Here is a 26943-nt window from a genome sequence, read left to right on the forward strand (position 1 = left end):
ATCACATGTACTCCCTATCAGCAGATATGAGAAGAAATAATTCCTACATTATTGACACAGTCAATGAAGATATAAATGCACTGTCAAATGTTTCAAAGCTCAGTGCAGTGGTAGATAGGCTGTCCAAAAAAACACTGAACAGTACTGATTTGCTGCGCTTATGAGTGCCTAGAATATGGACGGGCGTATTTGATATTCCATTTCAGTCACAGTCATAGAAGTGTGCATCTCCTGCTGTGAAATAGGTTGTTAATGGAGCTTGGGGAAAAAAAAATCTTAACTGTGGCTGAAAATCTGACTTGTGGAACTGGCACATTGACAGCTGCATAGCACTCGCTGGGGCACAGCACAGCACACTATATGCTTTAATGAGTGCCTGTGCCATTTAGTACTGAGTTGCGGCAGAACTGTGGAACAAGTCAAGGAGGCAATATGGAAAATCAGCCATATAAAAATAGATGTGTTCATAAATATGTTGCATTCAAGCCATGTCACCCGAGAGCCTGACACTGTCTCTCAGCCATCTGCCATTGGTAAGAGTGAACTCTGTGTGCCTTGATTTATGTTTGTACGACCCTGTCTAACTTGAAACAAACCATATTTGAGCGAGAGCCAATTTGTAATTAGGCAGCACACTGACACTGCAATAGGCACTATTGACAAAGTCTTAAATCCCCAATGAGCTACAGCGATGTGTGGGTGGGATGGATGTGAATAAGGCTGCTGATGCTGAAATGGCAGGGCAAGGGTACAGTCACCTCACTATGATGCAAACAAGGGTGTGTGGTGCAACTCACAATGGATGACACATTTATGCTGAAGTGAGAGAGAAGTACTCCCTACTGGCTTATTGATTGAAAGAAGCTGGCAAGGTGCTCTAACAGGGAATAAAATCCACTGACAAATCAGAACATGGATTGTCAGCAATTTCCCTCATTATCATTCAAAGCATTATTCTATTGACAGCTGTTCTGGCATTCACTCCCTTATTCACTCGTCAACCTGAGAGGTTCTTTTGCTACAAGAGGACTGGTGTGAACTCTGCACTGAACTTTGCAAACCAATACAAAGATCACTCATCGCCGTGAGTAAATCTGGTCTCCAATTATTCTGTCAATCTCATTTATTTTTCCAATTAGCCTTTTGCTATCACGAGTGATGGGGTCATAATATGAACAAGCATAATCCTGAGAAAGTTCGAAGAGTTTTGGTTCTCACTTTTCTGAAGTGGGCGTGGAAAAAAGTGATGTCACACCTTTCTGTGCACCAGTCAGAATTTCGAATTGTTTGAATCAATATTGTGATGACAGGTGTAGCGTTGTTTGCTTATGGTGCCAGGCCATTGTCAGGAATGGGCAATATTTATGATACATGCATTTACGAAATGGCTTCATATTTTGTATCAAATACTAGTATTTTACAGTTTCAAAATACTGTCAAATATTTTGTGAGAAGTCTGTGTGATGACATAAAAAAATGCTGCCTCTGATTGGTAAGTCAGTGATTTGCCCAGACTTGTTGAGATCAGAACAGAAAATGGATCCACACCCAAAGAAGAAAGTCAAGGTTGAGAAATGTGTAGGTTTCCAGTTTAGCATAAATTGCTATGATTCTTAACAGTTCCTGTTATGTTTTGGTGTTCGTTTTAGTAGCCTATAGGTTAAATCATTTACCAATTTATGTAAGATTCAAGCAAACTACTTGACCCAAGTATCAGTCCTCAGTTAACGTTAGCTTGATACTTTTAGCATATGTACATTTTTTATTGGTTGTGCATGAAAAAAAGATTATTATTTATTATATTACTTTATACGACTGTGTATCTTGTTAACACACACCTGTACCTCGCTGTCATTAAAAGCTTTGTGCTGCAATGCCATTAAACAACAGGTTGTCAGCCCATCCACCATTGTGTGTTTGCTGTAGCTCAGATAATGCAGAGTAGGCCCCTCATTACCAAACACCAAGTAACAAAATCCTAATTTTGGTTGGTTACTTTAAAATTAACCTTTATCCAGGTGATCACAGGGATGTGTGAATATTTGATCCATTAACTGGTTGATCAGATATATTGCATGACTCATTAGGCAGAGAAAAGCTGTTGCCCACAAACAATGTCCACTATTGTATTTTTAGTATTTTTGAAATACAAAAATGTAATTTGATACATGGCGTGGCTGCTGTATATAGTATTTTTTTATTCCGCTTAAAATTAAGGTATTTGGTATCTTATTTTACACTACATTTGATGTATCTTTGCCCATCCCTGGCCATATTCTTTCAGATGTCATCACACCAGAGCTACACAATTCTGATGACGCAGATGAGCTGAGTTTTTGACTGGCAAACTATTAATAATCAAGCAGAGCGTTAGTTCAGGCAGGCAACGAAGTCAAGCTCAGCTCACAATCCCAGCACATCAAAGTCAGCCACATCAACTGACAACTCAGTTGATTCCTCTCTTAGCATTAATTGGCAAATTCCATACAAGGGACCTTATTTAAGCTGCTTTAGTATGAGGTGCTCTCCCTGCCTTTCCACTTAGATGTTTGGAGGGACAGGGGGGGTTCCAGAACAGAGCCATACACAACTCACCGCCGAGCAAATAAAGTTTCTTTGATAAAGTTGTCCTGACAGAAATAACCAACCGTGTTTTTCCCCCAAACTTTAACTGTTGCACACTTAGTAATGAATATTTAATGTTATAGAGAAACCGTGTTTTCAGAGGCTTTGATGCACTGTAAAAGTCTCATGCTGCTATACTGTTTGCAGAAATGCATGAACATTGTTGCTTTGATGTTGGATAACTCTGCCACCCTTTTTGGTGCAAATAAATGACAATTCTGAAATGCAAGTGCCATACTTGTAGATACACAACGACACACACACATTGAGCAACCACTTTTAGGGGATTACATTCCAGCTGCAGGAAAATGTGGGGGGCCTGTAAGTGAAATGGCACACAAGTGAAGCATATTTGTCACATTTAATTTATTATATTATATAAACCTAATTATCTCTTGGTGTATGATCAAACGATAATGTAGATTGAAGCCAAACAGCAATGTACAGTGCAGCTAAATCATACTGCAGCTAGTGAGTGCCCATTGGGGGATAAAAGAACACATATCTGATGCCACATACATATGGACACACACATAAATATATGTACATATACTGTGTGTAAAGCCCTCAATACGCATGTTAACATAGAGTAAATGCTTCACCTCGACAGCTGCTTGTGTTAGAGATTGATTTACAACTTTTAACCAATAGTGGTTCAACACCTCAGTTTCCCCTGTGAGCGGGAGCAGTTTGAGACACAGCATGGCCGGATGGTAAATATTCATTAGCTATGAATCAGGCCACAGCATTGCTGTGTGTCAGTGTGTCAGATTGTGTGGCACGGCTGTGTGCACACAGGCACACTCTCTTTCTCTGCTTGTACCGCGTCACCTTCCATCTCCAAAGGTCCTCCAGTATTGTGCATTGTGTGACCAAGTGGTGCTGTTCATTTTGCATCAGCTAACAGGATAGATCCCCGTCTTCCCTCAGACCGGCAGCATGCTAATGGCTGTGGCTTTCTTCCAGTGGCCAAAGAGAGATGGGAAGACATAATATGAGGGATGAGAGAAAAAGATAGAGGGTGGGCGATAAGGAATAAAGCACTGAAGAAGAGTAGAGTGACATGAATTTGGAGCTGCAAACCAAGAACTCTTTTCCAATGTTGTTGTCACAGGTAGGCCAACCCAAACACAAACTGTATGTGATCATTTTGAAAGCAATCACACAATTAGATGCTGCCGGGATCTGAATTGCATGTGCTACAGTGGATATGCCCGTTTGTAGAAAAGCTGCTGTTAAGCATGATGAGGAAACCCAGTGTCACGTGTTTTTATTCGACAATTTAGTCACTCGTGGCAAACCATTATCCAAGCACAGAAGAGCTATATTGCACTCAGCTAAAGAGAATGGGCAGTTAAGTGTTTCTCTTTCTCATTCCACGGCAGGAGAAATGAGCAATGAGGACAGGTGGGAGCGTTTAAGTGACAGTTACAGTTTGAAGAAGGACTCAAATCACCGTGCACGAGGCATCTGGCTGGCAAGTCGGAGGCTGTACTTGAGCTGGTACAAAAAACACACAAACTCTCAGAATTCTTCTTGTGAATAAGCAAGATCAAATACTGATCTCTGGGGAAATAGTGCAGTCACTGAAGCGTGCACATTCCTGTTCACCTTCTATCACTACGACGTAGCATGCATTGCCATGGCTGCCCTTTCAGAAACAGATCATCCGTCAGACTATGAATCAAGTACGTGCATCTTTGACCCCAAATGAAGAAAGTCAGTTTCAATTTGAGAAGATTCACCTGCAGGCTAACACACACACACACACACACACACACCATCCTCTCTGATCTTCATTTCCCTCAGCTCAGGAATATCAGGTCCGAGTGTCAGTTATCGGTATTGACTTTATTAGGGGTTAAATAGCACAGATCACAATTTCTCCTCCCTCTAGAATTGACTATACATTGGTTGTGTGTATTTTCATAATCAGTTCACTACATCATAGCCGCTGGCACACTGGGACTGTCAGTGCGTGACCTCTATAAACAGGGGGAAATGAAAAGACCATCCAGATCAGCTATTACCTAAATAAGCTGTCTCTCAAGAACAGGGGCTCCTGCTCGGAAAGAGAAGTATGAAGCGAAGGGCATTATTTAAATAGGTCAAAATACCGCAACACTTGACAAACGCCCATATGCTGTAAAAGCAGCTCTCATGCTGTTTTGCGAGGCGGCAGCACCTTTTATCCAATTCTCAAGGTGAAGAGGTTAATGTAGGGGAGTAGAAGCCCATCTGTGGGGCACCACTTAATAGGTGCCCTTCCCTTACTTCCCCTCTTTGCCAAATAGCGCCCTTGTGAACCAGTTTAGTGGGATTATCAGGGTGACTGGAGTCATTCTCTGCAGTACCCCTGGGTGGACGTGTGCTCCACTAGGTCTTGAGAGACAGCTCACCTTCGGGCCTTACCAGGGATTATTAGCGTCCACCGAATTCGTGCCCTTTTCAAAAGTCAGCAGGATGCTGTCAGATGAGTTGAAGTGGACGGCAAGAGACGCTCTTGTTCCAAATGACTAGTTTCGGGCCTCCAGCCTGTGGAGAGAAAAGCAACAGACGACCAAACAAAAGAGTCATTTTCAATTCCAGTCAGGTTTTGTTGTTACTCTCTTCCTGTCTTTGCTCACTCTTGGCGTTTTTTTTTCTTCTCCAAGTGGATTCATTCCTTCCTGATGTTGACATTAGCATTGGAGCATTATTGATCAGCACTCTGCAGGAGCATGTCAGGTAGATTAAATCACCTGACCCCAGTTTGGTCTCTTAGCATCCATCCAGGACTTTCAGACAGGCGTGCATTACCACTCATTATCTAATAGTGGGATGCAACTGGAGCTGTGAAAGCTAAGCGAGTTGACACTCGCCCTCCCTCCCGACACCTCACTGGACACCAGACATAGTGCTGCAACAGCTCAATTGCACCAGGAACTTAGATATTGCCCTAAAATGCACTAGGATTAATATATCACACTGGTTTTATTTTGAAAAACTGAGAGTGAGCAGCATCCATGATCACTATTTATTTATTATTTTGAAAGCTGAAATCACAATCACAGTAAGAGAGAATTAAGAAAAAAGTGGGATTAGATTGTGGTCAGATAAAGCTCTCTGGACACACAACATTTCTTAAAATGTTGCCTTAGAAATCACCTATGCCTGGAAAATATTGCTCCCTTACAGTTCAAGATTGAAGCCCTTTTTTTAAAATCCACTGTTTACAAACACGGTCAATGTAAAACAAACCTGTTCGGCTTCAAAGCTCATGTAAAATTCATACTCATGCTTAAAACATAAGCCAAACCGGTGGTGGGGCATCAGCGACTCGTAAGTGGACAGCATGATAGTAATTATAGATGTGGGCTTAAATGCCAAAGCCTCTTCATACCGTACATGCTCACCAAGAATGATCACACATTTAAGGATGCTCTGTACGCTCCACGCAAGAAAGGAAGACTCATGATTTCTCGATGACTCACGCTTAGTGACTCAGGATGTTGTACTAGGGGGAATTAAAAAAGGGAGGATACCACACACTGCTGTTAATACCGTCAGATTTATGCAACAATTATATAATCTTTCAGCCGTAGGTCTTCATCAGGTTTGTTTTTTAATCCAATGTGAGCTGTTATCTACTAGCAGCTGCTTAAAACTGTAATGGGATGTGTGTATGTCTCATTCTAGTACAAGGTGCCAGTGGCAACTAAGTGAGATCAGACTCTCCAAAGTCCCAAATGCAACTCCTCATAGTATACAGTAGGGTATATGTTCTATACGCTCTTCTATTTCTCCAGCAGCTAAGCTAAGACAGATTAATTAGGTTTTTTTAATACTAAAATTTTAAAGGAATAGTTTGACATTTTTCCTATTCTTTAACTGCTGAGAGTTAGACAAAAATACTGATACCACTCTCACATTAGTAACAGTAAATATGTAGCTGGAGCCAGCATTATAGTGTTTAAATAGTCTCAAACCCCAAGCACATAAAAACACAGGTGCTTGCATGAGCGCACAGAACAGTATTGTGAGCATCCTCAAGAGGGAGCGTTTCTACCACGCGTGCACAAATGTGGTCTCACGAGCAGGGCCTGCAATGAGCGCAAGCTCAGCCCTCGCCAACTCACAACTGCTCAGCACTCGCTGGCTAGTCAAGTTGACTTTTGAGACTTTGGAGGTGGGGATGGAATAGACAGTGGCTGATGTGTCCCCTCCTTTGACTGGTCACTTTCATAAATAATTAAACGCCATACAGCAGCTGCTTAGCTTAGCTTAGCACAAAGACCGGAAACAGGGGGAAACAGCTAGCCTGGCTCTTTACGGAGGCAAGCTGTTTCTCCCTGCCCCCAGTCTTTAAGCTAAGCTAAGCTAACTTGCTACTCACTCCAGCTACCCATTTATTGTACAGACACAAGAGTAGCATCGATCTTCCTAACCAAGTCTGGGCAAGAAATTGAATACATTTCAAAGTATCCCTTTATTGGTTCAATAGAGAAAAGTGCTTTACAAGTACAATGTATTCTACTGTGTTGTGTTGTGTTGTGTGTTTAAATGACTCTTTTCCTTGTGTCTCGATCATGGCAGTCATATATTAAGGATGATAAATAACCAAATCCAGAATCAGGAGGAGTAAGGCAGTCTGCATTTATCGCTGTCACATTGTTTAAATGAGGACCCATCACATGCCCAGAGGACAAGACAGAGCAGCTGACTCCATCCATATGTCTATCAACCCACATAATCCTAAAACATCTCGCTCTGTTTTCCTTTGTGATTTCATTTCCCCTTTTTTTCTCAGTTTGCATGGCACTGGACACAAAACCAGACACCCACTCTTTGCCCAACCAACCTGGCAGGACAGAAGCAGCACCTGTGTACCTTGCCAGCACTGGTCACCAAAATCAGCAGGAGAATGCCTGCCAAAACTGCCATCGATTTCTGCTGTGGCTCTGAGCTACGTTAAGCTCGGTCCCCGGTCACAGCTCAGCAGCTCAACGCCTATGCGGCGCTCTATCTGGTTTCTCTTTCACAGCAGACTGAACCAGGGAGCCCAATGCCAGCTGGCCTGCCTGGAGCTTTTTACCCACATACTCCATCAAAGTGCAGTGTGGTAATTAGACAGGGTTAATGCCAAGCCAAGCCAAGCCACGCCACAGGTGCCTATTTATTATTGGATGGGTTGATTATCAAGTGTCCCACAGCAACAACCACTGAATAGGTTCAGGTATCCTTTTTGTTGGTTTTCATATGTGAGTCTGTGCTCTTTCAGCAGCACATATTTTAGCATATTCCTCCCATTTGAAGGAGTCAGTCCATTCATCTCTCACCATCGGCTTAACACATCCTCTCGTCTGGCTCATTGTCGCGTCTGGGACAGTGATTACTCTGGAGACACTATGGATTAATCAGACTGTAGAGAACACATTGATCTTCAGCCCAATCCATCAGATATTGGCTTCTGCTCGATGGAGGGGGGAGAAGTGCAGCGTGAATATCAATCCCCCAAGGTCAGGGGTTTCCGTTTGGGAAACAGGTTATAACTGAGGTGACCGTGTTACAAGGAATAATCAAATGTCCTTGATTGAGTGTGACATGCATTCAACAGTACAGCTTGATAATAAACAGACTTTTGATAAAGTCCTTTACAAAAAGCCATATAGTTTTAATTTAAATACTTGACAGGTATAATATTCTTAAATGTAAATATCTACAATAAGAATATTTTAAAGCCTACTGAGGCAAGAGAAAATAAACAAATTTCTCTAGTTTGACAAACACTAACCCCCCCCCCTTCAAAGAAAGAGAATAGCCACAGTCATAAATCACTAAATAGCTGATTTACTTTAATCCAACTTCAACTTTGTAAGAGCTGTCCACTTAATTTTCTTCTTTATTTATTTCCTCCACAGTTTGAAATATAATAGTCTTTGATGAGCACCACACAACTAGACAGTGATTTATTGCATAGGCAAACAACCCCACTGTGACTCTGCTAGAAAAGCAGAAGCACTGGAGGAAGATAACTAATTATTTTCTTGACTGATTTTAAGTTTGACCTCACACAGTCTTGCTGATCACACTAGTGTTTGACCATATATTGTGTACAGCGACGTTCCTGAGCTGCGTGGGTGCACCCCGCTGCAAACACGCGGATGAATAGGGATGAACGGCGCACTCGACTATGCCCGTACAATGAAACTTTCATATTTTTTCATTTTTCATATCATCTGGTTGCTGCTGCTTACATTCATACACCCAGATGCAAATTCAAAAAATGCACTGTGGAATGTTTGGGGTGTATACATTTATGTATATAAATAACTGTTTATATTGTTTTATTTTATTTTATACGTTAACATATTTTAATATAGGCCTTCACTTAATTATATGTTGTGTGTGTAGCATGAAGGAACTACAAATTTAGTTTCGTTATGCAGCCTTGTGCTGTATAATGACTAATAAACAACCTTGTACCTTGTAAAATGAGGCACGCAGAAGACGATATGAGGCCCATTCTGTGCATGATTTGCAGCGTGGAAATGTCATGTTTTAACACGAGTACTGGCACTGAATATTTCTCTATGTGACAGCGATGGCTGTAGAAGCCAGTCACGCAGCAACAATAGAGTTTGATTCAATTCTATACAGTGATGCAGGATGAACGGTGTCTGCAGCCTGCCCGCAGGCAGACAGGCTGGTGTGTAAATATATATGACCTGAAACATCAGAAAGGTAATAAATGTACTTGTAGATGCATTAGCATATTGATGAGAAACTCTTTAAGGACAGAAAAATGCACATATATCCTGTATGGGAATGTGTGTGCTTGTTTAGGAACTTCGGTTCACATATATGGACTGCTGTTCAGAGTTAGATGATTTCAAAGCTGTTTAGGGAACAATTCTCCTCGTCTGTTTCCTGTCGCAGGTGAGTTATTTAGTCAAGCATCCTTATCTTGGAATTAAGCTCCATGGCAACAACCAAAACGATGCGCTCCACCATAATAATCTGCAGCAGTTCTTTGTGGTGCAGAGCATCAGGGAAACACATCAAATCCTCAACTTGATTTTCAGCCTTGAATATGTATCCGACATTTATGCAAATCAATACTATCTAGAAACATGTGGGTGAATGTTTTCTGTTCTGTTTTTAAACTATAACTTTAAAAGGATGACACGATGGGAAATAGGCCTGGTGGGTGAAAGTAAATAAAACAATGCAGGTCTTTGCTTTTGGTTGTACACAGGGCCAATTTTGGATTCCTCCGAAACGATAAAGCTTCATTTTCCTGCCCCTGACTCACAGCACTGTTGCATTGCTGGGGGGGTGGGGTGGACGACTCGTCTCATCGGAGCTTGACATGAACTGCCCTCCTGAAAGGCTCTGATGTGACTGACACCTCTCTCCTCTTTGTCTTCGCCACTCCAATTAGTTCGGTGACAGGTGCATGTGGAGAAGCGAGACAATCAATTACTGTCCCCACTTCTTTTTTCATCTTCCCTGTGTCTTTATCACACTCTGTCTCGGCCTCTTCCTTTCTATTACTCTTAATTTATCGTCTTTACTTCCTCTTTACCATTTTCCCATTCATACCTTGTCGGGCTTCTCATTGTCTCCTCATAAAATATCCTCTCTCACACTCTCTCTCTCTCTCCATTTCACTGCAGCATGCCTCAGTCAGGTGACTGAGAGAGAAAAAGAGGGACTGTGAGGCGTCCTCCTGCTTTCCATTCACACACACCAAGCAAAATCACTGCCCGGCGTAACACTGATGTGACTCCACTACTATAGGTAGCAGTAAACCCTGACAAAGTCACAATAAATGCTGCACAGTCCCGTGGGACTGTCTCATTAGGGAGCCAAACTGGGTACATTAGTCCATTTATTTGTCAGACACTAGAGTCAAATGCATCTGTAAAATCACTAGGTATCCTGGGTTATTTAAAACACTGATGTCACTGCAGGTTTCAGGGTGGGTCTTCTTGACTTGATGTTTAATGGTAGAAGTTTGCCACCTACTGGTAATGCTCATCACCTTCTCTTATTGCACATTATTAAAAGCTGCTGTGGTTCCTTCACTTACACCGTAACGTTATAACTTGTGGATTGGATTCGAGTTACCAATGATTCAACAAAAATACATAACTTACCACCCTCCCTTTGCTATATGCTCAAATTGCAATTCCAGGTTACTTTAAGTTATATAATTAAAAAATGAGGAACTAAAAACAAGAGCCGAAGAAAAATTAGCTGTATATGGCACATAGAAAAAGCAAGTTCTTAAACCATATTAAACACTTAAAGGCAAGATAGTAAATATAAAACAGTTAGTCAAAAGGTCAATATTACTAAATATACATTTAGTAACAGAGTTAAATAAATGTATTAGGACTTATAGTATAGTTTTAGTAGGATACTTTAAATACTGACTATGATCACATAATCAGTATCTTTTAAACACCTTATTGTTTTCGTCCATAGTAGGCAGCTGTTTTCAGCCAAAAAGCTCTGATAAACCCACTGTACAATAAATAATAACTGTACAGTTACCTGCCAAGAACCAGACAGCAAAGTTAGCAACTAACTTAGCTCGTAACACTTAGCAACTAAAGAGCCAAAGGTGGAAATGAAAAACAGAGCAAAAAAAGAGAAAAATAGTGAATGTTGGACTTACATTCGCCAGGTAGCATAAACATGACTCAGTATGAATGATAATGTTGCTCCGTGTCTGCTGGATGTGTATATAACGTTAGGCAACTGTTTGCTAGCATGGTTAGCGTCTGAATTTCAAGATGATAGTTGTAAAAAAAGCTGAGAAAGCTTGTTTCCCACAGCGCATAAGTGGCTAAAATATCACTAATTGCAGGTTTAAATGTACAAGTATTAAGTTAGGTCGTTATTTAGCTAAATTAATGAATTACGATTAGGATATAACAAACTGTGATTGTGATTATGGTGATTAGGCCTAACGTTATATTAGGAAAGAATTAAATTCTCAGAAACATGGAGAATCATGTTACAACAAAATAATGATGCCATGTAAGGACAAGACAACAAAATAATGATGCCATGTAAGGACAAGACAACAAAATAATGATGCCATGTAAGGACAAGACGTCAGCACGTGTGGTACTGCTATATTATGACCAGCGGACATAGTAGTTTTAAATGTACTAATATCGATGATTCTCTTTTAACAGGAACTATAATTCAATGAGGAGAAAAATGCGGTGGGTGACCTACAATTGTGATCTGATGTCTTCTTGGTTATTTAAAGCTTAAAATTGATAGCATAACTGAACGTTTTCTTTGTCACTGATAAAAAATAGTCATTTTAACAACAGGGTATGTAAAGATTCAAGGACAGGCTACGTTTTTTGACACTTGGCTGATCCATCAGGCTAATGCTCAGGTGTCCTTGATTTTTCTCATCAGGCTTTAAGTGAAAAAATGGTCTTTAATCATTTCTCCATTACTGAAACTGTCATTCAGTAAGTACTGTACAAGTAAAATGTTTCACTGACCATCAGTGTAGCAGCAGCAATGTGATCATTTTATATCCTTTAATGAGATGATGAAATATTTGCACAAAATGCATCTTAAAGAAATATAAAAAAACAGGCAAGGTTTTCCATTTTGAATGTGTCGTGGCACCATTTATTTATTAAAGTTATGCATAACCTTCCAACTTGATCATTGTACAGTATATGTTAAACTTCATGACATTATTAGAATATCAGGCAGTCAGATCAGCATCACCAACAGTAGCAGAAAGAAGCAGCATTTCTGTAAGGAGCTGATACAGAAAGAGCTTGTAGAAGTGGGGGAACGGGCCAAGATACCCAAAGGCAGATGAGGAAGCATGACAGAAAGAGTGTGGGACGTGATAAATAAGCAGGAAAGGCACCAGGTTGTGAGGAAAAAGAGAAGGACGACACCCATAAGTGTTCACAGGGAAAAGAAGGGGGAGAATCACACGCAAAGGAGAAGAGGAGCAGACGAGAGGCAAAATACCATTCACAGCAAGGAGGAATAGGAGGAAGGAGGCAGCACAGAAATGCAACAGGACCAGATCAGAGCCTTTGGACTCTTCATTCTAGTTAACACCACACCTAGAATTTTTCTTAAATTCTAGACTTTAAAACACAGTTCAAGAGTTTTTAAGGGGATCTATCCATCACCAGTGCAACTCTGGCCTCTATCAGTCTGAATATATTCCTGCCATTTCAACAGGGTACGCTAGGCTAGCGTGCTTGTTTGCTAGCGTGCACTCAACACTCAACACTAACCCTGTATGACTGAAGCAGGAAAAGCAGCCAAACAGCTAACACCATGGCCAAAAGCATGCAAGCAATGTGGGAAACACTTTTTAAGTTTTTAAGAAAGAAAATAAATACATCTTGGGATAAAAAAAAATCTTAATACATTATCTTAAAATTTTCCTTTTCTTCTTTTGTGTTTCATATATATATATTCTAAACACACATCTTTGTACATTTTGGTATAAGTTCTCTTTCTTGCAGGGAGTTCCGGGGGGAAAATGGGTGTTAGATGATAAAGAGGTGAGGTTATGGGGCAATCCCACTTCCCTGATTGCCTTGTGCTAACGGAGGGGCTGGGGCGTGACATCAGCAAAGATGACTCCTCCCTTCAAACGTTTCTGCTCAGACTTAGTCTCTCATTCTCTGTGGCAACCGTGGGCGACGGCGATGGAAAACAAATGGGGCTCAGCAGTGAGAGGACAAGCTTATAAGATGTCCAGAAAGTCCAGGACACAAGAAGTAGGAACCATACTCAGAGTCGGTACTTCCTCTTTGGGACCAGAGCCAAAAGCTGAGGCACGGACTTCCACTATCTCTTATCTGGGGAAAAGAAATTGAGGTGTAGGATCAGAGAAAAGGCCAGATACAGGAAGCGATTCATATATTAAGATGTAGTGATTCATATGTTGACACTGAGCATAAATTGACATACCTTTGTTTCCATCCGTGTCTTCTGCTGACCTCTCTGGCCTTTGGCATATTAGATTATTGTACTTGGCCTCAACCTCCTGCAAGAGAAACAGATAAGTCACTGTCAGATCAGGCAATAAAAAGACCACACCGTGTCAGTATTGTACTTTCTTCATAGGTTTGTGTGTTGGTGAGCTCAGTTACAGATACCTTCAGATAGTTGAGGTTGGCTTGAAGGTTTCTAAGGTGAGACAAGACCTGTCTGCTAAAAGAGGAGAGGCTGCCAGCTTGTGACGCTGTAGAAAACCTCAAGTTGATGCCGGAGTCGGCGGCGCAGCCTTGTGAGGTGCGCAGCTGCTTCCCTGTGCTTGATGCCAAGATGTCATCGTCAGTGCTGCTCTCCCCTGGACCACCGTAACCCTCCAGGACTAAATATCCTGCTGAGAGAATCAAAAAGGAGCCATTTGACTACTTAAAGAAACATCTATCTGGTTAAGTACAAATCTATTTAAACCTCCAGTGTAATGTATAATGACAAATCAATTGTCCAGGCTCACCATAATCTTCAGGAGAATCAAAGAAGCCCGTGTCCCCAGAGCCCAGGTCCTGGGTCGGGTCCTCTGTCTGGGAGCTGTTCTTCTGTGAGCCATTGTGCACCATCACCCGTGCGCGGTTGTCTACGGGGGTCCGCAGAGAGGTGGTCCTGAGGAGACGCGCCCCCGTGGAGCGTTTGTTTTGTTCGGCAGCCTCCTGGGACATCAGCTGGGTCACCAACACCTGCTTTAATGCTGCCACTGAGAGACAGGTGAGGGGTTAAGGGCTTTGAAAGATGTACCTACAATATCTGTGTACAGCCAATTCATTCCCAGCACATGCAGGACTTGGTTTTGACTTATTTGTGCTGTGTGCTTACATGTTTTCAGTGCTTCGTCTGCTCTGGAAGGGAACATGTTAAACGAGTCTCCTTCTTTGCCATCGTCTGCCACTTGGTAAGGAAGCTCTGGGTCCACAAAACATTCCTCCTCCTCTTCCTCCTCTTCCTCCTCCTCCTCTGCCTTTACTCCCTCAAACGGATTGTTACCTGGTAGAGAACTCTGTATTACACTTCTAGAGGCTGGACAGCTCTCTTTGTCTGTAGGGGTGTAATTACAGACAGTTTATCTACACAGTTGAGTAGAATAAGAAAAAACTATACGGAAGAAAAGCTGTTTCCAGGAATAACTCAGAAAGAAAGAAATTAGTGGCGCCTGTTACCTGTGGACTGGGTGCTGCCGGTGGATGTGCGGTCGGAGTCTCTACTTAGCCTGGAAACACCTGCTGTAATGATCTCCACACCGTCTCTCTCCCCACTGGCGCACAAGCAACATCTTATGTTAGTAACAAGCTCAAACCCTGAGAACCATCTGATCAAATTATGAAGATGGAATAGCCACATACTCAGTCTGAGGTAATGGTATGACGCTGTGAGGTTTGACTTTCATGGCCTCGGCTCTCTGGGTGATTAGACCCTGCCACCTTGTATAAGGCGGAAAAAAAACAAGTTATTAGCTGGTTTAACAACTGGAGGAATAAAAATGTTATTAATCAGTCAAAAGTGATTTGGACTTACGTTCTTTGATCTGACACTGTGGGCGCCATCAGCTCATAGATCTGGGCTCCGTTGTCTGACATGGATAGGACGAAGAAGGACTTGTTGTCTGGCAGAAGAGAGTGTGGACAGAAGGGTTAGGGTGATATTAATCACATGCATTAAACCTGATACCTTATTCTGGGTTGTATGTCTGGATGTTGTTATCATGAGGGGTTCTTTTGTTAGTTTGTTTTGATCAGATCCTCCTTCATCCAGTTATTGTCCCGCCATTTTTTTTGTAAAATGCAGAAAAACAGACAAGAGACTGGGTGTTAACTGACCCGTGGCCACAGAGCGCACTAGAACAGTGTTGAGTTTGATGATGGGGCTGAAGATATGTTTGGTATCTGCGGTGCCTGCCAGGTTTTTACTGTGACACTTCAGGATCAGACGCTCATCCTGTTTCTGCAGCAGAACCAGGATGTCCTCCAGGAGGAGTGTGTACAACTCTGAAAAGGAGACAGATAGGAGATTTGTATTACTTGTCAAACATGAGCGCTGGTCTGCTGGAGTTTTTAGAAGAATCAAACTCTTTGAATGTGCTCAATACAAACCAATAGTCTTGTCCTTGTTCACTTTCCATGACAGCGGCCCCTCATGCACCATCGTTCTCTTAGTTAGATCCAAGTTCTAATGGAGGGAAAATACATTTAAGCTTTAAGTTCATGATACTGGTCCAGTTTTACATAGTACTACATTTTTACCTAACAGCACATGTGGGTGTACAACAAGTGAGTGTGCTTAAACTGAAGCTAAAAGGGTGGCGCAGATAATTCACCTTTAGCTCCAGGATCATGGGGTTGTCTGTCTGCTTTAGAGAAGAGAGGTCCAATCTTCTCTGATAGTCCTCCAACCTCTAGAGGAAGGATGGAGAGAAATAGAGACAGAGGGAAAGGGATAAGTAAGCGCTCTTTAAAAGGAAGCTACTGCCTGGGGAGCAAACAAGGTAGTGGAAAAATAAATTGTGGTAGAGCAGTAAAAAAAAAAAAAAAAAAAAGAAAGAAAGAAAGGGCTTAGGATGAGACTGAAAGGGAGGAAGAGAAAAGTCTAGGGGATGGCAAAAATGGAAAGGAGATTTAAAAAAACATCACACCTGCTTGTCCTCAGATTCCTTCACTGCCTGGTTGACGTGATTGAGGATCTTTCTACAGCAGTCCGCTGCCTGCTTGACTTTGTCCTTCTCCACTGTGTTGTCTGAAACATATTATGACATCAAATAAGAAGAAAGGCCTCCTTAGTTCTGCAGGAGGGCTGTCCGGCAAATTGATATTTCCTCTGTCCATTAACGCGCCATTATTCTTTAAAATTATGATAAAGCAGAAAGGGCATTATTATCCCATAATAGCTGGTTATACGTTATCGTTAGTGCGTTCTCTCTGTGTGAGACCAAAACCCCAGCCAAGACTAAAATGATGGACCAAATAATGGGCGAGACATTTCCCAAAATGTGCACTACCGCTCCAGGACCATTAAAATGATAATCTCTCTCTCTGTAATTCACTAATGGTTGGCATGTTGCCATACAGAACCTTGCTTAAGACTTCATTTGGTTCGCTTTTATCGACTTTCTTCTATCCCAGGAGTTGATTTTTCATTTATCTATTGCATTACATTACATTCAGATTATGAAATACAAACTATGTATTATTCCTCTATTACATGTTTCTATGGATAGTCAAAACATGAGTAAATTAATTTCCATACTGAATTAATTACCTCATAGGATCTAATTGATTTGAGGATCACTGGAGAGAAAAGCTGCATACAATAATTGAGCTCTAATCATGGAGGTCACATGCAAAGGTGGGGGGCAGGGCAGCCAGACTCTGAGCAAGAATTCGATACTTGTTAAGCTGACAACGACAACCATCAGACCAAATATGTTGTACTGGTGCAGCAAGCTATCCAGCTATCCAGCCAGTGTGGTTAAAACTGGACTGTAGACAGAAAAAAGAAAAAACACTATTCAGGTCAGGAGAGTCTAAAACTGTATGCAATAGTGAAGAGAATTCAGGATAATATGATAACTGTCATTTTTAAAAGTAGATCATCATTTCTCTTGCTTTGACAGAGTCAGTGATTGACTAAGTATTCGTGACTGAGTGGAACAGACTTGTCTAAATAAGACTGCAGCAGAGGGGTCCGTTTTTGTTTCTGCATGAACTGTAAGCGGTTTGTATGAATGCACAAAGCTGTTCTGTGGCTCTTCCTGCAGGCATGTTGACATCATGACAGCTTTATGTGTGTCCAACGCCAGAACAAGTGGCCGGCGGGTGCTTCACTGTATGCTTTAATCACATCAAGTGTCATGCCAACTATGTTCTAATATAGAGCTGCAGCTATTAGTCCAACTCCAGAAAATGTGTGTGCTACAATTTAGATAATGGACGCTTATAAGCTTTTCAGATGTGAAGATTTGCTGGTTTCCCCACTTTGGACTTAGAAACTTATAATGGGAATCTTCTGACATTTTATATAATCAACAAATAATCAATTAACCATGAAAATAATCATCAGCTACAGCTATTCTATTATCATTCAATACAACTACTATCTACATGCTTATTTAAACATTTTGTTTTGAATCATTATTACATTCAAGACTATGCAACCAGTCAGCATTTGTGCACTAAAAGAACCTGATTACATCATGGACAAATCACTGCCAACTGTTGTGAAGAAACTCTAATTGGTAAGGCAACGCTACAGCACCTGTGTACTTGGCGATATTCTCTAGTAGCAGGGGGTACTTGGTGAGCCGCTGCATCTCTACGGGTATGATGTCCTTAAGCTGCAGACGGCGACACAGTCTATTACTCTCTGCCTCCTGCAAAGCAATAAAAAAAAAAAAAAAAATAGATACAGTTTGGGTGAACTTAAGCGGTCACCAAACAGCCGAAATACATGTTGAAACAAGTATAAACAGTGACTGAGCAGCACTAAATGCAGCTTAGGTTCTTACTCAGAGAGGTCACATTTCAGCTGAATTCCCTGAATCAAACAGATTTAACTCCCCTGTTTGACACGTTTTGAGCTTCATCTAGTAATTTTCACTAAAATATTATTCATGTTGAGAGTAACAATTTTCTGCAACATGTGAGCATAATGTCAGTACCTGGATGAACGAAGTAAACCGCGAGTCCTTCTTCTGCTTGGTCTTGATGATCTCCAGAGCAAAAGGCTGGTTACTGCAGAACGTCCCCACCGCCTGCTTAATCTTCTCCTCCTCTCCACTGCTGAACTGTAACCGCGACACGACACCAAGACAGGACAGAGACGGCAATCAGCCACAGTTGAACTGGGTCAGGGGCAGTTGCCATGGAAATGCCTAGTATTTAACCACTACAATGAGCAGCAACTCTCAGAAGGGGGCCAGGCTTAAGTACTTGTAGCAGGGACTGCTTTAAGTTTGAATGTAGACTAGATCATTGCTTGGACCCTTAGGGGACCGTTTACCCTACTTATCCCCCATTGATACATTTAAGACAAGGCTGCCAGCTGATATGTGGCTACCTCACATTTAATCTATCACAAATGATATTGAGATGTGAAGACGTCAGCAAAATCTAGGGCACTGTCTGACATAACCCTTTCCTGAGAAACAGGCTTCCATTTCACTTCCACTCTGATTACATTTCTTGCTACTGAGGAGGTCAGAGCTGTTCTTTTGTCCAAAAGAATTATCCAAGGCTTTATCTTTCAGGATTTTGGTGTTTATGGTGATATAAGGAATGTTAAGTGTTAAATAAATGCTGATAACACCTTCTCTATTATATATATATATAAGCTGTAACCATTTATATGTACATACGAAAAGTCAAAATAAACAGAACTGTGGGCTGAGGAAAGCAATCTCATGCCAACGTCAACATTTTTTACTTGCTATTAAGCTATTTCGGGCAACAGTGGTGCACAATACCCTTTTTTCCCTCCCTACCACATCAGTCATCTTGAAATGTATTCAATACCAGAAAATGTTTGAAAGAGGAAATACAATTTCAGCCTGAGAATTGTACTCACCCAGGAGAGCAAGTCGTCTCCTATCTGATCAATTACCGAAGACTCATTTCTCTTCCGAACGGCCACCATTTGTTCCAGTATTGAAACTGAAATTCAAAGCACCAATGGACAGTGAGTGTGTGTGTGTGTGTGTGTGTGTGTGTGTGTGTGTGTGTGTGTGTTCGTGTGTTCGTAAGATAACAAAGATGAAGAATACAACATGACAATATGAGGGTGCTGAGAGTTTGCACAGTTTAAGTTCTATATTTTAATCCTTCTGTTGTAGTTTAGTTTCACTTTAAACTCAACCTAATTCTCACTGCCTTATTTCTGAGGGTTTTTTCCCCTGCACTGTGTCTAGTGGCTTCAAGAGCAGTCATGCATAGATAACAATAGTTGTTTGGATTTCAGGATGTGAGTGTTTATGTGTCGTGATTGTGTGTGTGTGTGTGTGTGTGTGTGTGTGTGTGTGTGTGTGTGTACCATGCAGCTGTACAATCTCCTCCAAGTTGGTGAAGATGTTCTTGATGTCAGCAGTAGGCAGGATGGCCTCTTTGGAGAGCTTCTGGTAGAAAACGTGGTCCAACACTTTCAGCATCCGCACGTGTGCGCGCTCTGTGTAAAACAGCTCTGCAGACACAATGCAAGATGTTAATTCAAGATGGCAGATCATTCGTGCGGCTCAACATGATGTACATTTGACAGCAACTTGGGTTGGATCCCAAAAAAATGCTCTGCTGCTGCATATTCTCTCTCTTCTCCCTTCTACTCATTATATTCTGCAACTCAATTGCATATTTAAGCACCTCTTCTATTCTTTGAAAACAGATCTGACTTGAATGAATTGTTATTATTATGTGAAGTGGTAAGCTTTGTCCTCACCATTAATGACTTCCTGTCTCTTGATTTCCTGAGGCCTGAGACCCGCTAGGACCTCTCGCCCCACCAGCTGTTGCCAGTTTGGGGGGTCATGCTCAGAGTCTGTTCCCTGGTCGTCCTCACTCTGGACATCAGCCGCACCCAGTCCCTCAAGCCTAGGGAAAGACACAAAGTTAGCTTTTTACCTGGCTATTAAAAAAATCACCATTGCGTATCACCCGTACTTATTTTTCTTTTAGATGGATTTAAAGTTAGAAAAGTCACTATGATCTGGTATCATCACCTTCTTATGGCCTTTGGTGTTCCCTCATGGGCTCTAAAGAAATATCAATGTTAAAAATAAAAACACAGTAAGGAAGCAAAAGTGGTACTGCAAATGTGACTGTAAATGCACCTGTCGCTTTCTCTGTCATCCTCTTGGAGTTGGTCCAGGCTGTCAAAGTGCGAAGAAGGATACAGCAGCCCGTCCAAAGGGTCGGACTGAAGGCCGTCACTTAACCTGGAGGGGCCCGAAGTCGGAGTTCCACCTGAGAGACAACTAACAAGTTAGAAACCATCGCTTCCGCCGTCTTTTTCTACTACTGATGTGTTCAATTCAAGTCGTTCAGAAGCTTACCCATATCAGTGTCTCGGCTGGTGTCTGAGTTAAAGGTGCCGCTGTTTGGGGATGAGGTGCTGACAGACGTGGAGTGTATGAGTTCAGAGCCCTCGCTGGACTGGCTGCCTCTTAGGCGGCCAGCTTCCATGTGATCACTTGACCCCAGTGTGGGCTGAGACAACTGTTTCTGAGGCCGGGGGCGACCATCCAAGGCCTTACCCACTGAATACAGAGAAAGGTTGCGTCAAAATTAGACAAAGCTGTATAAGTAGTGTCGTAATTTTGTCTCGTTCAAAAGTCCTAACTCACCTGATGCTGCTTCAATGCGGCTGGGCCGACGCTGAGGTCCAAGGATACTGGGAAATCTGGGTTTCTTCACCTTCTCTTCCCCTTCCTTTTCTGTCTTGATGCTTTTCTGTATTTTATTAAAAACAAGGTAAGTGTCAGGTAGATGATAACGGGAGAGGGGAGAAGGGCCAAGGCGCAAAGAGTAATGTTAAGTACCTTGATCTTGGGAAGAAAGTTGATCCTGACCCGTTTGGACTCCAGGCTGCGAGGTTCCTTGACCCTCACACCAAGGTGCTTCATGTATGTATAAATGACATACTGCATTGTAGTGCTAAATGAAAACAAGAGTGACAACGCTTGAGAATGGTTTCTGAATTCCAACCAACAACAAAACAGTTCTAAAATTTGAAGAGAACAAGTGTCCATATTGTGACTTGTACCATATGTCACACCAGTCCTCCTGGTACAATTTCTACACAAACCATCTGGGGTGTGCTGCTACCATATGGCATTTCAAACAAGACAGTTTAATCAGTCACACGTTTGAATTATTTAATATAAACATACTGCATAAATTACATGTTATCTTTAAGAGACTGCCCGGGTGCTTCATTTTTACAGTAGAATGGCGCTTGGATGACACCAATATGTTATGTCTGCTTAATGGAAACATCAAAGACTATACTTCAAAGATGAAAAATTACTACCTCTGACAGATTGGATTGGCTATCGACGATTAAAAGGATGATCAGCAATTGTTTCTTCATGCGCAGATATTAAGGCGATTTTAACTAACTCACTATCAGAACTAAGATGACATAAAAAGTCTCTAGAATCTGCACCACACTGCAGTGTTTCCCATTCACTGATTTATTTGTGGCAACACGACACACCTCAATTATCAACGCTGACCGCCACAAAAACTAATAAATAGGAGTAAAATTCATTGTGATAATAATTCATTGTGGAGCTGCCCGCAGCGCATAGATTCGCTCATCACCTCCGCTTGCTCGCGCTCTCCCTCTCTCTCTCACAAATGGAAACAGAGCTGTGTTTTTACAGAAAAACTAAAGCATTCAAGTAAACTCTATGAATTTAGTCTATCGATTTGTGTTGGAGACCCACCTTCAAATAAGCAAGCTAGTAAGGAGCCTAGCTAATAAGTAACGTTAAAGCTATGTAAACATTAGAATACAGCTGGGTTGTCGAGGTTAGCACGCTGTAGCCTACACAGCTGCTGTTCAGTATCGATTGTAGCGTCTACCCGTGCGCGGTGCCAGAGTTACATGGTAATTCTGTGGGAAACACTGTACTGTGGATTTACAGATGTTTCTGGCATGCAGTCTATGGTTTCTGGTGGTTTCTCGTAAAGCTAATAAGCCCTTTGATTCCATGCTGGCTTTTCACTGGGATCCTGCATTAGACGATATGAAAATAGAGAAGAACACCCAAACCTAATTTAAATGAGTCAAACGTCACAAAAAATAAGCTGTGACAATTCATTTAGATTATTTTGAGACGCATTACAGACAGTAAATGCAATTATGGCTGGAGAGGCTATGAGAGTCCATCCATCGTCAACCGCTTATCCTGTATATAGGGTCGCGGGGGGGGGCTAGAACCAATCCCAGCTGATATCGGGCGAAAGGTGGGGTACACCCTGGACAGGTCGCCAGTCCATCGCAGGGCCACACATAGACAAACAACCAGTCCGTCTATAAGCACCCGGAGAGAACCCACGCAGACACAGGGAGAACACGCAAACTCCACACAGGAAGGCCGGGGCAAAAATTATTATTTATATCAATCAACCAACCAAATGCTCTGCAAAAGGTTTTCTTACCATTTCTCTTCCTCTGTGGTCTGAGTAGTTAACCTATAAACAATACAAAGAAGAAATTCTGTCTGAGTGGCTAATTTTTGCATTTGTAAGTATGTGTGCATCCAACCAGTGTATGTCCGTATACATGGCTTATTCTACTTACAAGATATCCTCTATTTTGGTGACAATGTTTTCAGCATACGAGCGCTCTCGCTCCAGAGTGACACGGTCTCTGACTCTCTCTTGGTCCAGTCTGGCCAACTCTACTTCAGCCACTGTTAGGCCCATGCTGCGCTTCTGCCTACATGTACCAACACATTAAGTCATATACAGTGGTTAGGTTGATAATGCCCCAGCCAAAAATGGCTAAACAGAAGGACGTGCACTTAACCTGATACTATGTTTTTGTTTTGTTTTTGTTATTTGCTTTATGTGAGAACTGACCAAATTGTTAAGTTGGCTCAGTTACCTGAAATCCTCAAGGTTCTTCTGGATGTCGGGGAGCAGAGAGTCTTGCAGTGTTTGAACATGTTGTCTGTTTATTTCCTCTGGGATTAGTTCTGTCCGCCGCCGGTCTGCAAACACATGCACACACTCACGTATACTGTAAGCCAAGTCACTCAAGGGATTATGGCAAATGCAGGCTAAATATGCACTGGTCAGATGATACTTTCCAAATCATTGGAGCATTTGATTTCTTAACACCTTAGTCGGTAGTGTGCATGGCTGAGCAAAGTGATCAACTTGCAGGGACTGTATAATGACACTGGGCAGACAACCGAATGAAGCAAAAAGGACAGCATGAAATACTTACCGAGATCAGCAGAGATGGAATCAGGAACAGCAACCTTTAAATTCTGTTAAAAAAACAAACAAAACTGTTTCATACTTACAAACTGGCACAACAAAGAAATGAGGGACTATACTAAAGTCCAGTAAACACTTTTTTCAAATGATATTAAATGTCAATGTATAGATCATAAACTACCTATGAATGATGTAATTGCCAATCTGTATATTGTATCACCTTATTCTAACCAATGCAATTTGGTGTTAACTGTGCAGGAATGAGATGTTGTGTAAAAAGAAGTCTCATCATTGGTGTTTCAGATTAGAGATTGTACAGGATTATGTCTGACCTGTAGTGTTTCCCATATTTCACTGTGGGGAACAAAAAATGTACTTACTGCTCCCCGGTCAATGAAAAAGTTGTGGAGGTCCATGAACACCCGTCTGGTCTCTTTGGAGTTTGTATGCTTGTAGAGGTCAGCATAGAGGTAGCACAGCTGAGGAAATAAGATTAGGATTAATTAAAAAAAACCAGTGAGATGTTGTGTCTGCCAGGCTGCATAATTTAAGTAAATTAATACATGTAAGATTTACACAAGATGTGAAGGAAGAGGGTCTTACCACAGGAGCAGGGTCGAACTGAGAGATGACATGGTGAAGGAAGGCTGCGAGGTGGGCTGGGCGAGACTTGAGCTGCTCAATACTGTTAAAACTGTTAGACTGGCCATTTGTCTGAAAGCAAAAATCACACTTTGCAGTCTTGTCAACTGTATGGACATGTGACATGAGTTTAATAATATTATTGAAACCTTGCTTACAATGAAAAGCTTATAATTACAGCACAGTCACACCTTTTAAAAATATATTGAATATACCAGCTGTGTTGAGTCAGACTAAGATTGCCCTGTGGTAAAATACCTGCTCCTGGTCTGAATCAAAATAATCGTCCTCAGCTCCAATGATTTGCGAGACGAGGCGAGAGGAGGATGGACTGCTGACACTGGTAGGGGACAGAGTGTCCTGGGGGAAAAAACAGCGGTACATTGTGGAATTCTCATTTATAACCCAACTGATCTGGAGTATACCTTCACAGACAGGATTATTCATCAAATACATAAAAAAACATGCAATATTTATTAATGAAACACACTTCAAAAATGCATGTCCTTCCCAAGTTAACACCGGGAAAGGAATAAGTACATTTTTTAAGCAGAATTATCACATGTCAAAAGAGTATAGCTACCAGGTCAGTGGCATCCTCTGCCTCTGGAGAGTGGCAGGAGTTTAGGCTGTTCCTGGGTGTGCTCTTTGGGCTTGGGTAGGATGACTCTCTTGGCCACAGGCTGTCAGGAGATCCAGGCCCAAATACACGAGATATCTGTTGGTGGCATGGAACAAAACATTACGTTCTGAATCAATCTTAATTTAAAAAAAGAAATCCCCAAAAACCTCAATACCTGTTCCCAAATAATGTATGTTGTTAGTTCTCAAACGTGACCATACAGTAATTTGAATGCAGAATCAATATATACACTTTTCATGTCTGCACTGGTATTGTCTAGATCTAAAGAAGCCAAAGCTGAGCATGATGCCATGAATCTATTGTCCTAAAGCTTCCCTAGTCTTGGAATCCAAGAAGAATCATATGAAGTTCAGAGGGAAATTTTTATTATGTTGGTTAGCAGTGCTGATAGGTGATGACTTACAGGAGTGCTGCTCCAGGACAGGTCTGTACTGTTGTCTCCCTTTGAGGTGGGAGTGTGCTCTGTTTCAAACATGCCACCATCATCTGCATCACCACCTGGAACAGCCTCCTACGAATTCATGTAAACACAAGATTAGTTACTAATTATGAACAACCTTATCACATAACAACAAGAAAGTCCATAACTAAACAACATAAGCAAAAAAAGGCTAACGCTAACAGGCTACATTGGTTTTATTTTAATAAATGTATTGAATTCATGACTATTTTAAAAGTGTGTTCTCATAAAATATAACTTTTAAAATTGAGAGAGCAGACCAATATGTTGACACACATAACACAGTGTTCCGCCAGTGAGGTATATAAAATAAGCTGTCACACAGACACAAAAGAGTGGCTTCCCGCAGACAAAGCCTAATCCTCTGATAAGATTAGGATTATTGTTTGTCTGAAGCAATCCCTAAATGCACGACACAAAATTATACAAAGGCTGCTTGGATGTGGCTGGTAGATCAGTGTCCCTAGATACCCTATTCTGTATGCAAGTAAACGGGGGTAGTTAGTTAGATCGTTAAAGGGGGTTATTTGCTTTACCTGTGTTGCCCCAGTGGCCCTAAAGAGCTGACCCTGCAGCTGAGGAATGTGTTTCGTAGCTTCCTGGATGTCTTTCAGTAGTTTGGGGGAGGGGTTCCTGCTGTACTCCTCCTTCATAGCCTATACAGCAAGAGGGGGTGAAATCACAACAAGCAATCAGGACCAGTAGTATCCTATTGTTTGTATACAATCACGTAAGTAAAATATGTCATACGTGGACTGGAATGAAGCACATAGTGTTTAGGAAAAGATCAGAAAAGATCAGTGCATAAAAAACAGCAGCCTCATCAAGTGTACACACTACCTGCCACTACCAAAAAGTGATCTATTTAAAGATGGATGAGAGCTGATCCTCAACACAGATAATAACTTCGCTATTGCCAACATCTACCACCGAAAAAAGAGAGAGAAGACAGTAAGTGGAAGTGATTGTTCTGCTAACCTGCAGCTCCTGCTGCTCTCTTGAGAGCATCTTTTGCAAGAGGTCAACTTTCTGGTTGCACATGCTGCTATTGTCATCCTGTGGGGAAAAAACAAAAACGGAAGTTAAAAAGCATCTGGAACTGTGCTTTAGACTACAGGTATGATGCATTTAAACAAATATTAGGTGTATGTAATTCATTTATTTAAGCAAATTTAAGCACACATTTGTAAGAAAGACATAGAAAACCACAAAAATGTGCATATTTAGAAGAGAAAGATCTAAATAACCCAGGTAAAAATGTTCATTATGATGAGGAAGGAGGATGAAAAAAGACAACAAGTTTGTGAAGGTAAAAAATAGAAAGAGGACATCAGAAGTAGCTGATGTCTTTAGTACCCATGGTGATTGAGTGTTGGAGAGGCAGTGCTGAGGACTGTAGGGGCGTTCTATTGCTGGGGAGTTTGGGGAGGAAATGCTAACGCCCAACATTTCAGACTCTGCTTCAGACAAAGGGATCTGGGCGAGCCCTGGGGGACGCCCCAACACTGTGAGGGCCACATAGGACCCCGCTATAATGGGAAAAAAAAAAATCAATGCAAAATGTCAGTTTTAATTTAAGGTTCATCTTTAAAAAATGTGGCTTTTCC

The 26943-nt window shown here is 41.6% G+C and overlaps 2 protein-coding genes across 16 annotated transcripts in view; both read right to left on the bottom strand.

Annotated features, from left to right (window-relative positions):
• grik4 (glutamate receptor, ionotropic, kainate 4) overlaps positions 1 to 11594 on the bottom strand; it is a 353258-nt gene extending 341664 nt beyond the window's left edge. For 7 of the 9 annotated variants that reach the window (XR_006828758.1, XM_046073785.1, XM_046073784.1 and 4 more), the window contains exons 1-2: positions 11291 to 11594; positions 5038 to 5160 (exon numbers count right to left, since the gene is read on the bottom strand). The gene's annotated coding sequence lies outside the window, so the exon portion shown is untranslated. Of the gene's footprint in view, positions 1 to 5024; positions 5161 to 11290 lie in introns of all 9 variants that reach the window. The other 2 variants (XM_046073778.1, XM_046073779.1) reach the window with 1 other exon arrangement.
• Positions 11595 to 12243: 649 nt separating this feature from the next.
• Positions 12244 to 26943, bottom strand: part of arhgef12a (Rho guanine nucleotide exchange factor (GEF) 12a) — a 43731-nt gene continuing 29031 nt past the window's right edge. For 4 of the 7 annotated variants that reach the window (XM_046073500.1, XM_046073501.1, XM_046073499.1 and 1 more), the window contains 34 exons: positions 26693 to 26865; positions 26315 to 26392; positions 25873 to 25992; positions 25280 to 25387; positions 24817 to 24951; positions 24492 to 24593; positions 24195 to 24305; positions 23972 to 24070; positions 23599 to 23641; positions 23254 to 23359; positions 22948 to 23085; positions 22806 to 22838; positions 21179 to 21293; positions 20984 to 21089; positions 20693 to 20896; positions 20471 to 20603; positions 20360 to 20392; positions 20080 to 20231; positions 19681 to 19827; positions 19219 to 19304; positions 18314 to 18439; positions 17911 to 18025; positions 16292 to 16392; positions 15977 to 16054; positions 15753 to 15828; positions 15480 to 15647; positions 15178 to 15265; positions 15006 to 15083; positions 14823 to 14917; positions 14482 to 14700; positions 14126 to 14362; positions 13779 to 14008; positions 13591 to 13666; positions 12244 to 13478 (listed from right to left, as the gene is read on the bottom strand). In XM_046073500.1, coding sequence (XP_045929456.1) covers positions 13468 to 13478; positions 13591 to 13666; positions 13779 to 14008; positions 14126 to 14362; positions 14482 to 14700; positions 14823 to 14917; positions 15006 to 15083; positions 15178 to 15265; positions 15480 to 15647; positions 15753 to 15828; positions 15977 to 16054; positions 16292 to 16392; positions 17911 to 18025; positions 18314 to 18439; positions 19219 to 19304; positions 19681 to 19827; positions 20080 to 20231; positions 20360 to 20392; positions 20471 to 20603; positions 20693 to 20896; positions 20984 to 21089; positions 21179 to 21293; positions 22806 to 22838; positions 22948 to 23085; positions 23254 to 23359; positions 23599 to 23641; positions 23972 to 24070; positions 24195 to 24305; positions 24492 to 24593; positions 24817 to 24951; positions 25280 to 25387; positions 25873 to 25992; positions 26315 to 26392; positions 26693 to 26865 — 3920 coding nt within the window. In that variant the 3' untranslated portion in view covers positions 12244 to 13467. The remainder of the gene's footprint in view (positions 13479 to 13590; positions 13667 to 13778; positions 14009 to 14125; positions 14363 to 14481; positions 14701 to 14822; positions 14918 to 15005; positions 15084 to 15177; positions 15266 to 15479; positions 15648 to 15752; positions 15829 to 15976; positions 16055 to 16291; positions 16393 to 17910; positions 18026 to 18313; positions 18440 to 19218; positions 19305 to 19680; positions 19828 to 20079; positions 20232 to 20359; positions 20393 to 20470; positions 20604 to 20692; positions 20897 to 20983; positions 21090 to 21178; positions 21294 to 22805; positions 22839 to 22947; positions 23086 to 23253; positions 23360 to 23598; positions 23642 to 23971; positions 24071 to 24194; positions 24306 to 24491; positions 24594 to 24816; positions 24952 to 25279; positions 25388 to 25872; positions 25993 to 26314; positions 26393 to 26692; positions 26866 to 26943) is intronic. The other 3 variants (XM_046073503.1, XM_046073505.1, XM_046073502.1) reach the window with 2 other exon arrangements.

Source organism: Micropterus dolomieu, linkage group LG17 (assembly GCF_021292245.1).
Source record: "Micropterus dolomieu isolate WLL.071019.BEF.003 ecotype Adirondacks linkage group LG17, ASM2129224v1, whole genome shotgun sequence".
Classification (NCBI taxonomy): Eukaryota; Metazoa; Chordata; class Actinopteri; order Centrarchiformes; family Centrarchidae; genus Micropterus; species Micropterus dolomieu.